The sequence below is a fragment of the Falco rusticolus genome, chromosome 19, assembly GCF_015220075.1.
Source record: "Falco rusticolus isolate bFalRus1 chromosome 19, bFalRus1.pri, whole genome shotgun sequence".
Lineage (NCBI taxonomy): Eukaryota > Metazoa > Chordata > Aves > Falconiformes > Falconidae > Falco > Falco rusticolus.
In genome coordinates this window covers 5,363,432-5,375,048 of record NC_051205.1, presented here as the reverse complement: position 1 = coordinate 5,375,048, position 11,617 = coordinate 5,363,432, and the positions used below count along the sequence as shown (strand labels likewise).

The window sequence follows — 11,617 nt, the reverse complement described above, 5'->3', positions numbered from 1 at the left end:
GCATAAAATGTATTTCAAGAGCTAGTTCGCATTCATCTCCAGAGGCAACTAACAAATTAGTGAACTTCACATGTTCTTATAATGAATTCAATTTTCAGCAGCACATTCGGGGGAAGAATGCTGACAAAGGGAGAGATTGCAAGTTGTCAAAATGACTCATCCAACCCCTCATCAAAATATTTTCCTTTTTGCTTCCTCAGTCCTTCTCCCCCTCTTTCTTTTTTTAAGTCAAAAAGAAACGATTTTTGCTTCAGAGTACTCTCCCTTTTCCCATATCCATACTCACAATAACACATTGACGATTCTTGAGGTCTCGTGTCCCAACACTCATTCCTTGGAAAGACCTAAAAGACATTAAAGCGAACCTTGTGCCTAGCTGCCTTCTCGCCGCAATGCCGGAGCAACAGGGATTTGGCTAACACAGAAATTTTACCCAATACCGGACAATTTCTGCCCAAGATCTCTTACCTATTGGGAAGCCAGTGGCTCTAGTGAGGCATTTTGGAACTGGGGCTGCTGCCGCACAGTTGGCTCACAGACGTTTAATTGCAGCCTATGCTGCGTTCCAGGTGTCTCCCATGAGCCGGCGTATGATGGGATGCGGCAGGGAACAGGCAACAGCCTTCAGTCTGACTTCTGGTCCAGGATGCAGCTTTCCTATGTAGAGCTGGTAACAGTGGCCTTTTGTGCTCTTCCCTGGGTTCAAATACACATTTCAGTTCTGATAAATCTTTGCTTTAGAACTTCAAGGACATGGGAAGTAACAACCTTTAGCTTGAAGTCTCTAATATTTGTTTTAACTGATATTGCCAACTGTGCTGGCAACCCAGCCAGAGCCGTGAGCCTAAAATACTGTCTACAGAGGTGTAATCTGAAAGTCATGCTGTAAATATGTTGAATTATCCCATTCGTATAGGGCAAAAGTATCAGTTTACGCAACTAATTTATGCCACCAGCCCCTCAAACTCACATAAGTTGCAATTATACCTTCAATTAATAGCCTTGTGAATCTGGGTGCTGCAGTCACGTCCTACGGTTTCGGTGTGCATGTCTTCTTTTTAAGAACTTGATACTAGAAGGTGTAATGTTTTAAGGAGGTTTAGCCTCGTTTTTATGATTTGCATCCCCCTGATCCTTGGAAAATGTTTTTGGAGGGGGTTAACGAGGATGAGGGAACACAGCTACCGTGTGTCTCCAGACGCCATCCTGTTGTATGCATAACGCAAAGCCTTCTTCAAGCATCACTCCCCTTTGGTCAGGAAGAGCTGAGGGCATTTAACTGTTTGCACTATGATGTGTTGTTTTTTTCTCCCAAACACATTACTTTCAAAGAGCTGAAAGAGCCCTATTGTTTTGACTTTCCAAATGTCAGTTTGGAGAAAACCTCGAGATGGCTGGCAGATAGGTTCGCTGTGTCACCTCCTTGGGCTGGCGATTAGGAGAGACGGAGATTCATCTTGCCAATGTGAGTCAAAGCCATCTCTGGTGGCCAGTCTAATCCACTCATTAAGACTTCCTCTGTTGATGCAGAAAGACCGGTGCCTGCGGAGAGTGAATCACCCCAGTCCCCCCAAGCACGGACCCAGGGGCAGTTTCTCTTGGAGGTTTACCTCCACTGAGTGTCAAGGACGTGTCTGGCAAAGTCACCCAACTTTCAGCCGTCACTTCTTGAATGAGGTGGATCTCATCAGGTTGAAATGCGCTACTGCTGTTCCTTTTTTGTTCCCTGTAGAGACTACCAGAAGATGAATCAGAAAGGTCTCTGACATCCAGCTTGGTAGAAGGTCCAGTATAGCGTGGGCCAAAGGTTTGCTTGTGTCAAATGGTCTTCAGGCCAAGAGTCTGCAGTGAAAATGTCACTGACTGCACAGAACATAGACCTGGTAAGCAAACTGAAATATGGCCCAGTTCTGGGTGCAACCTGCTCCGTTTTCGTGGTGTTTCATGGTGGGAAGAGAAGGTCAGCGTGAAATACTGCATGGGAATGTTTTTTGGGGGAGCATTTCGGGTCCTTGCATGTGAATCCAGACCTATAACTCAGTGAATCTGCTGGTGTTTCAGGAACAGAAATGATCCGTCCATCACAACACAACTTCCATGGTGTTTTTCCATGGTTGACTTTTTTTTTTTTTCTTCTTGTTACTTTTCCGCACCCAAAGATTGTGAAATTTACCCCCACAAAGTGCAAGCCTGCAAAACACGCCATGGTACACAAAACCCCATGAGACACAAAACCCCAAACGACACACTGCAAACAAATCACAAAGAGTTTCTTCAAAAATGTTTGCTAAACTATAATTAGCGTAAGTTAGGGGAACACTTCAAACCGTAATATATTCTAAGCCAACTTGCAAACAGAGCACTTTTAGATTCCTTTTTATTTCCTCAGTAGTTAGTATTTGCTGGGCTGTTTTGCATTTTGAGGAGCATTTATTGCTGCCAGGCAAACCAAACCCTTGAGCGCTTTAAATTAACGTCCTGATCCTATCAAGGCCAGCTTCCCAAATATATATAAAGGGGTAGCATCACTGTGACTTCAGCGGGATCTCTGTTCCTCTCCTGCCGAAGAGCTTCCCCTAAACGTTCATATTCCACCTTCAAATAAGCCACGATGAGCAGACAGGCGCCGACGGTGAGATCCGTCCTGGGACGAAGAGGCTTCAGTTCCGCCTCCGAGATTTGTGGTCGAAGCTACGCTGCCTCCGCCTGCCAGCCTGCCCGGTGTGGAGCTGGTGCCTACAGCAGCAGGAGCGTCTGCAACCTGGGTGCAAACAGGAGAATTTCCTACGTGAACGGGGTCTGCGGTACGGGATGTTTTGGAGAGTTCGGCTTCGGAGGTGGCGCAGGCTACAGTGGTGTCGGAGGAAGGGTTGGCCTTTGTGGTCCCAGGGGATATAGCATCGTGAGAGGGTACCCCGATCGCAAGGCTGATGGCATCCAGGGTATCTGCATTGATGAACGGCTCCTGAAGCCCCTCTGCGTTGGGGTCGACCCGCTGGAACATGAAATACGCTGTCAGGAGAAGGAACAGATCAAGACCCTCAACACCCAGTTTGCCTGCTTCATTGACAAGGTGAGTGCAAACCCACGCTGTACGTGCACTTCTCTGAGAAAAATAAAACACAACCAGCCTCCTCCAGAACCCTGATTGAGCTCCTGCATCACTGGGCTGGGTCCAGACTCCTGCAAAGCCACGAGGGTTCAGGGCGAGACCTTCTGTGTTCGGTGGCATTTGTGTTGTGGCCATGGCAGCACTGGGCTTTCTTGGAGGTGTCTCCTCTCTGGATGGCCTCAGCTCCAGGCTGGATTGCTCGTCACAACCTTGCTCCAGCTCAGCTAGAAGTTACAGCCCTGATGGGCTCATCTGCCTGTCCTGTATTAGAACCTTTTTCTCCCTTTGTCTTTTAATATAGAATGTTCGAAAAACATTCCCAAAGGCAAAGGAGCTCAATCTTGATTCAGGCACCTAAATGTTAAATGTCTAAGCCTGAGCTGTCACCTTAGAATCCTTTTGTAGAAAAAGCAGAGATGGAGAGGTTCCACCCTTTGGGGACTCGATTTCCTCCTAAAATACATCAGAGGCACCATCCAGAGGAGCTTTATTTCTATTCATTGGTGAGAAAGGCAGATGTAGACAGGTGCCTTCTAGATTTCTAAATAATTTTATGGTCACCATGGCACATCAGCTCTCACTCCCCGAAAATCCCATTCTTGCACCTGCCGTCTCACAGTATGGGGAGACAGTTAAATGAGGTGTCGAGTTTTTGCATTAATCTCTTTGTGAAGAATTTCTAATTTTTGCCCTGCAGGTCCGATTCCTGGAGCAGCAGAACAAAGTGCTGGAGACCAAGTGGGGCCTCCTGCAGCAATACGTCCTACCGAAGAAAGGGAAAAACCTGGAACTGTACTTTGAGAATTACATCTGCGACCTGCGGAAGCGCCTGGACTGCTTGTTGTGTGAGAAGCAAAAACTGGGCAGCGAAGAATGTGCCACGAGCCAGCTGGTGGAGGAGTTCAAGTGCAAGTAAGGACCCTCAGGTCTCCTCTAACTGTTGGTATTTCCCTTCTCCCCCGGTTCATCTCAGGCAACATCTCCCAGACATGTGGCACATCCCCCTTGGGGATGTCACATTCTTCTGTCTCACTTGCAGACTCTTTGCATTGTTAATGTTGTTGATGAGGAACCTTCTGATCTTGGGATGGTTTAATGTTTGGACGCTGATCTTACAGTGCCTGATGGCAGCCTCTGAGCGAGCGGAGGCTGGTATTTATGCCTGGTGGTTGGTGTCTGTGCATCTGGTCTGGCATTGCTTGCCTCAGCCCTTTTCTTTGCCTTCTCCAACAGATACGAAGAAGAAATCAACAGGCGTACGACTGTGGAGAATGAGTTTGTGGCACTCAAAAAGGTGAGAAGTTAAAATATACAGGAACCATTGTACCTATAACAGGTTTATTTGCTGTACAGCTTGGCCGGAACAGTGCGTTATTAGCAAACGCCTGGCAGGAGTGTCACAGGGAGCAGGACGAGGGAGGCACGGGGTCAGAAAAAGAGGCAAGTGCTAGCAGTGAAAATAATGTATCCTCAAAGCTTACATCACCAGCACTACAGCAACAGTTTTGTTACCCCAAGCGCATTCTGGAAGTGCAATGGGAGGGTGTGTTTGTGGAAGGGAGACAGAGTGGGAGAGGTCACGCTGGAATACCTGGTGTCTAAGACGCTGGTTATTTTCTGACTGTCTCTTCACATCCTTTCTACTTGGACATCAGAAAAGCAGAAGTCATTTGAACAATATTAAAAAAATCATGTTTAAATACTCATTAGTCTATTCTGAGTTTGTAGCTAGGTCTTAAGTAATAAACAAACTAATCCCTGTAAGTCACATTGGAATGGTTTTGTTGTCCTTTAGGAGACACTGGGGCATCTTGACTCACCGTCTCACACCTTCCTGCTCATGAAATCTTGTTGAAACATGTCTCTGTTTTATTGGTGCTGCCTCTGCCTTCCGTGTGTTTCTCCAACATTTTCAGCCAGATTGGGCTGGAACGTGTCTCCTCTCTTTCAGGATGCAGACTGTATCTTTTTGAACAAGGAAGAGCTGGAGGTGAAGGTGGATCTATTAAGGCGGCAGCTGGAGCTGCTGAAATGTGTGTTTGAGGAGGTGAGTTTCTCTGGTCCGTCCCGGGAGTTTGGTGGGGCTGGCTCATCCTTCAGGTGCTCCAAACTTCTACAGCTTGAAACCCCCCTTGGACATGTCTCATCCCAAGCCCTGAACACTTGAGAACGTGAAGGTACAAGGCTGATTTAATATTAACACAATTATGATGGAAATAGGGTGGTTCCCCCTTTCTTAACGCAGCTCAAGGTACGAATTGGCCGTGTCCTAACTCTACCCCTAAGAAAACAGATGTGACTGTCTAGTTACTCCGGATTGCAGTTGTCTGATTAGAGCTAAAGAAACTCCCAGCTTAATCCTGTCATTAACATGCTGAAGATGACAGGATACCAAGGGTTAAGTCACTCGGATTCCTTGCCCTTGATGTGGACAGAATTGCTGCAGGTCAGCATGTAGGTCAGCAGCTGACATGTGGCAACTCATCTAGCAGGGAGGATTTTCTGCTGAGCCAACCTGAGGGACATTTCTTGACTCGTTACATCCATCAGCGGAGCAACGTGGCTCTGTCCCAGCCCTTCCTTCACTACAAAGCCTGAGAATTGCTAACAGCTGACTAAGCCATTCCCCAACCTGTAGGAAAGAGCTCAGGTAGATCGCCAGCTATGTGACACTTCGGTCATCGTGAAAATGGACAACAACCGAGACCTGGACATGGAAAGCATCATCAAGAACGTTGAATGCTGGTACCAAGAAATAGCTCAGAAGAGCAAAGAAGAAGTCGATGCTTTCTACCAAACCAGGGTGAGTAGGAAGCCACCTGGGGGTCTGCCTGGCAACTTAACAGGCTGCAGGTCAAAAATGATGATTGTCTTGTGTCTTGGTTCCAGTTTCAGGAGCTGCAGGATAAGAGAGGCAAGTATTGCGATGATCTGCAGAGCAACAAGTGTGAGATTTCAGAGCTTACCCGGATGATACAGAAGCTGCAGTGTGAACTGGAGAACGTGAAGAAGCAGGTAGGAGAGGCCCAGAGGTGATGTTTCCAGAAAGAGCAATGTCTTGGAGGACAGCTCAGATACGGGGAAGGATAATGTGTTGGCCTTTGGTAGATGTAAGACCTGCTCTAGGCTGTAGTTGGAAAGTGTGTAGTTGAAAGGTGGATAAAGAGAAGGGATGCTGGTGGATTAATCCAAACTCAAAGTCCAGAAATTAGGAAACCAAGCCTTGGAGACACCTGCAGTGTTATCCTCCCCTCTGACAGGTATCCTGCCTGCAAACCTCCATTTGTGATGTTGAGCAGCGTGGGGATTGTGCTCTCAAAGATGCCCGGGAGAAGCATGTTGAGCTGCAGAATGCCCTCCAGAAGGCCAAGGATGAGCTGGCTTGCATGCTGCGGGATTACCAGGAGCTGTTGAATGTCAAGCTGGCCCTGGACATTGAGATTGCAACATATAAGACTCTACTGGAGGGTGAAGAGAGCAGGTGGGTGACGGAGACCTTGTCCCTTTTTTCCCGTATATCAGAGGCCACAATGATTAAAGCTCCTGAGTGGATTTTGCAGCTCTAGGATCTCCCAGGCTCACAGAAACTGGGGCTGGAGAGATGGCTGGAGGCCATACAGGCCACCCTTGTGCCAGCAAAAACAGTTCCTGTCCTAGGGATGGTCAGACGTGTTACAACACGGGATTAAGTGGGCTGGATGTATGGCTGGAATTTATGAGTAATGTCAGATTTCTGGATGTGCATGCAAGTGGTTAATAAGATAACGTGTGCTTCTTTTCTCTCCTCTAACAGGATATGTGTGGGGAACCCGGTGAGCGTGTGTAAGTAACCTGAAGGTTTTCAGCCATGAGGGTTTCTCATTTTAGGAAATGCAGTTTATGGAGTAGCATTACCCGTCTGCCCCAGCTCCCTTTGCCTCCCTTTTCCATTTCAGCCTGGGCTGACGTTGAACATTTAGTCCCAGAAATCTCAAATACCTCTGAATTAAAAAAAAAACCACAAACAAACAAACAAAAAAACCCCAACACCCACAAAAAACCCCAACATCTATTGGATGGAGGGGTGAAGGTCAAATTCATGACCTTTTTCTACTCTTGGAGGCAACAGCAAGCTGTCCTGGTGGACCCGCGAGGCAATGCACCGCTGTGCATTGAACCTGGGAAAAAGAGTATGCCACCAGCCAGATGAGCAACGTGGGAACTGGGAGGATCTGCGAGGGGATGTGCTGGGACATGGGGGAGGAGTTGGAAGGAGCAGGGGCTCAGATACGTTGGACAAATCTAGAGGAAATCAGGTTTGGTTGCTTCTGTCACTCATGAAACAGCTTGACTTGTGAGAGTCTTCAGCTTTCCCCTCTAAATAATTAATCCTGCGGGCTGTCTTGCAGCTGTGGTCAGCAGCGGCTACAATATCCCCGATGACTGCGGGATGCTGGCTGCGAACGGGGCTGCATTTGGCTACAGCTCCCTGGGGAGACGCTCCGGACGACACAGCTCCCAGAATGGAGGATTCAGCTCCCGCAGCGCTGGGATCCACCCCAAGAGAGTCATTAGCTCGGTGGCCAAGCAGTGTGTCCCAGAGGTGTATTGTCAAGCTGGAGGTGTCAACTGCAAAAATGGGGGATTCAGCTCCCGGAGTGGGGGGTACCCAGCCCGTACCGTCATCAGCACGGGGAACGGGGGCTTGAATGCCAGGATGGGGGCTTGCCAGGCTGGGGGGGTGGTCAGCTTCGGAAACCAAGGCTGCGTCATCAGGCAGCTGGGGGGCCCTCCCGTCGTCGTGGCGAACAGCCCTGAAGTTGTGGGGTGCAACAACGGCGTGGTGGGGAACTATGGGGTTGTCAGAGACCCGTGCGTTGTTCCGTAGGGCCATCCATCGGCTGGGGAGGTGGCACAGCCAGCACCGTCGGAGAGCGACGCCGGGACGCGCGGTTCCTACCACTGAGACGATGCGGGATAGTTTCTCTGCCCTCTAGTAGCAACGTTTGTCCATTCCCACCCGTATTAGCATCAGATATTTACCCCACCAAGTCACGTTTTCAGAGCCCCCCACCCCAAGGCCACATCTAGCAAGCTTCTCCAGCAGGTGTTCAGCACAGTGTTATTTCTCTGAATTTATCCTGTCTAGATTATCACAGCTTTAAGGGTTTGCTTGTTGCATTGACTCCTCTCTCTGCCTTTTCCCATAACAAGCAGATTCATTAACAAAGTTCTCCCTTACAAGACACCTCTTTTTCTTCCAGCTCCTCCCAAAGCATTTCAGAAAAGAGAGTGATGATTTAATTTCCCCAGGAGGTGCTACAAAGAGCATGCTTCCCCCCCCCCCCCCGCCTTTTTTTTTTTATCCCCAAAGAAGAAACCCTGAGCTGCAAATTTGAGCTTAAATTTTAAATGAGGCAATTTCAGCTCTCAAAGCACCTGCTAGTCACGCTGCAGCCATAGGCTTTTTGTGGAATTTGCTTACAGATGAACACATAGTAATTTCTTTTGCTTCTGCATGTTAGGGGCGGCTAGTTCAAAGCCTGCTGATTTTTAGAAGAGCTCACCCCCCACCCCAAAATGCCAAGGGAAGTTACTGGTGCATAAATCTGAGCTGACACCTTGTACTCATGTGAGCAGAGCTTCCTTTGTTGACTGCTCAAACTTCCCAGCTTTTCACTGTGCCTTCAATAAACTGCATTAAAGTACATCTTTCATCTCTGATTTTTTTTTCCATAGACGGTATTTAAAGAAATTACAGAACAGGTGAAGAAGTGCTCTTTCTCAATCTGTGGGGGAAAGAAAGAAACAAACAGATCTTTTGAGTCTCTTCAGGCAGTTTGGAGCATGGTGGGACTCAGATGCTCTCAGGTGGGAGAGCCCAGTGGTGTTCATTCTGGTTTATTCACCTCCTTATATCACATCGCCTTTAAGATATTTTACAGCCCAAGTAGCAACTGATGTGAAAGATTGCCAGAAACCTCCAAAATAATTCCGAGATCTGTAAGATGTCCTCCAGGACAAGTTTGCCAGCCTGTAGCTTTGTTCACCACTGCAGCCTCAGAGCAACACATTTGATTGGTCCTTCCATGTCACGGTGGTTGAATGAAGCAGATGCCACCACCGACCTTCTGGGCTCAATGGGCTTGTGACCAGGGCTGTGTGCTGCCAGAATCAGGTGTATTTCAGCCATAACCCCTTTGCTTCAGCGGCATTAGGGCTGACAAAGTGCACGACTTCAAAGGCAAAGGGATAAGTTATGAGTTCTCTTGGCTGTAACGGGGTGGGATCAACTTTGTCTCGGTTTTGAAGTCTTCTCTGTAGAGCTCAGTGTGTGAGCTGGTGGCTGGGGGCTGATTTCATGGAAAGACACCAACATTTCCATGGGGTGATTCATCTGACCAAGCACAGGTGCCTAATTTAGCATGAAATGCATCAAGCCCTAGACTGCATCAATTAGCTCTCTCCCGGCTCTGCCGGCAGCCCGGGGCAGGGGTATTAGTGCAGATGGAGACGTCCCCGTGTGAGACGCCTGCATGTACTCAGACGAATACACCCTGCCTGTCATCCGCTGGGTTCGCAGACGCTATTATCACAGTGAATTTCTTCCTGTCTCCAGCACATGAAGAATTACAGGTTGCACGGCACCACTAATCTCCCCTCTCTCACTGGGCAAAATTCTAATTGCAACCTAAAAAAAAGTGAATATTAAAGACTGGCGCAAGGAAGAAGATAAGCACCTTTGGGGAAGGGCATGCGATGTCATTTCTGTGCTACGGGTGAGGGCTGTTTCATCTGACTTTGACCATCCATATGTCAGACTGGTTTGGTGCGGTGGGTGGTCCTCCATGTGAGCCGGGTGGTCCTCCACGTGAGCCAGGTGTCCTCCACGTAAGCCCCTCTCTCAAACGAGGAAACCCAGCTCAGCACTTTCTATAACTTCAAAGTGGCTCCAATTAGATGAGACAGAGCCCACCTAGGTGGGTAATTTTGCATCTGAGCTTAACGCATTCACCGCCTGGAAACGTAACGTGGGAAGAAGGCAAGCCCAGTGCTCAGAGTCCCTGCTGAGACATTAGGCAGCTCTACTTAATTGCCTGAAACGTCACTGATTCCCTGTGTGGTTTCAAGATGTCACTCTGTGCCATGATGTCGTGCGCTGGTCGGCTCTCCAGGAACCTCTGTGGCTCCAAGTCTGGGTCTTCCTCGTGGCTATGGGGAGGCACGGCCACCCCTTTGCAAGCCACAGCCAGAACAACTCGGCTTGGCTTTATGTCAGCTTTTCACCGGGCTTTGCTGTTGCTAAAAAAGACGGTTGCTTGAGAAAGTGGAGGTGGAGAAAGCCACAGCTTTGGGACCTGGGGTTGCTGCTGGTTGACCCGACCACCCTTGCCCTTGCTTGCTGTCCCTCCATGCCTGGCGAAGCAGGAGCTGGCTTTGTGTAATGTTCCCGGGCTTGAAGGGGTGAAAGCCCAGCGAGCCCCAGGTTTGCCAGAGTTTTCCCCTCCTGACCATTACAGTTGGGACACCAAAGTGTCCCCAGATAGAAGAAGACACGAGTCTGGGCTGTCAGTTGCCTCATTCTCTTGCTTCAGGAGCGAATCACGGACAGGAGCCTAAAGTAGCTTCCTAACGTTAGCAAGAGCATCTCGTCCCATCCCAGCGGAGGAAGCGGTCGGCGACTGCCTAATTTCGATGGGAGAATAATTAATTATCTTCTAGTGGACTGAATAACAGAGAGAAGAAAGGAAGGAAGATGATCCCACCTCTTCCAAAACAAGGGCAGCTCCTTTCCTCCTCATGTTTGAGCCAACACCCCAATATTCTTAGCTATAATTTTAGCAAACCAAAGAGGAAAATGAAGGCTGCATTTATTTTTTTTGTGGCTACAGCTGAGCAGGCTGGCTCTTAAGATTTTGTCACAGTAGCAAAAGGAAAAGGTTCATCTCAAATGGCTTTCAAACTATTCATTAAAGCTTGTATTACAAGCTCAGGAACATTTCCTGGTAAGTGATGGCTATTTTTCCTTCCCACTTTTTTTTTTTTTTTTTTTTTTTTTTAATTTTGACCATTGTTGTGACTCATTTTTTGCTCTTCTTTCTAATAGCAATAATCTTAAATTAACAGTTGCTTTAAGTTGGGGAACTGGATTTTGTCGGCTAAGAATAACCAGAGAAAACCTTTTGATAACTGAAAAATATTTCTTCTCAGTACTTTTAGTAAAAATTATTAATAATTTAAAAATACCACTCCATTAATTTTATTCTATGAAATGCTTTGGGTTTGATGTTTTGGCTGACTGATACAAGCACTCCAGGCCAAAGATTTCCACAGTCAAGGAGGTGAAGAAGTGGGAAGAAGCAAAGCCATCTAGACCAAGGGCACGGCCCAGCAGGAGACTCCATCATCCATGGGGACAGATGGGCAGCTCATAGGGTGCCCCCTCCAAAACCCAAGCCTGTCCTGGGCATGTTGCACAAAAAGCAGTGTGAAGGCAGGGATGACTCTACTCCTGAGTCAGGCAAC

The 11,617-nt window shown here is 48.0% G+C and overlaps 1 protein-coding gene across 1 annotated transcript; it reads left to right on the top strand.

Annotated features, from left to right (window-relative positions):
* The first annotated feature begins 2,611 nt into the window (after window positions 1–2,611).
* LOC119159149 (keratin, type II cytoskeletal 4-like) lies at window positions 2,612–7,979 on the top strand. Its single transcript, XM_037411730.1, has 9 exons — window positions 2,612–3,073; window positions 3,810–4,024; window positions 4,346–4,406; window positions 5,064–5,159; window positions 5,751–5,915; window positions 6,002–6,127; window positions 6,373–6,593; window positions 6,906–6,934; window positions 7,501–7,979. The coding sequence occupies exons 1-9, from the start codon at window positions 2,612–2,614 to the stop codon at window positions 7,977–7,979; spliced, it is 1,854 nt and encodes a 617-aa protein (XP_037267627.1).
* The last annotated feature ends 3,638 nt before the right edge of the window (window positions 7,980–11,617 follow it).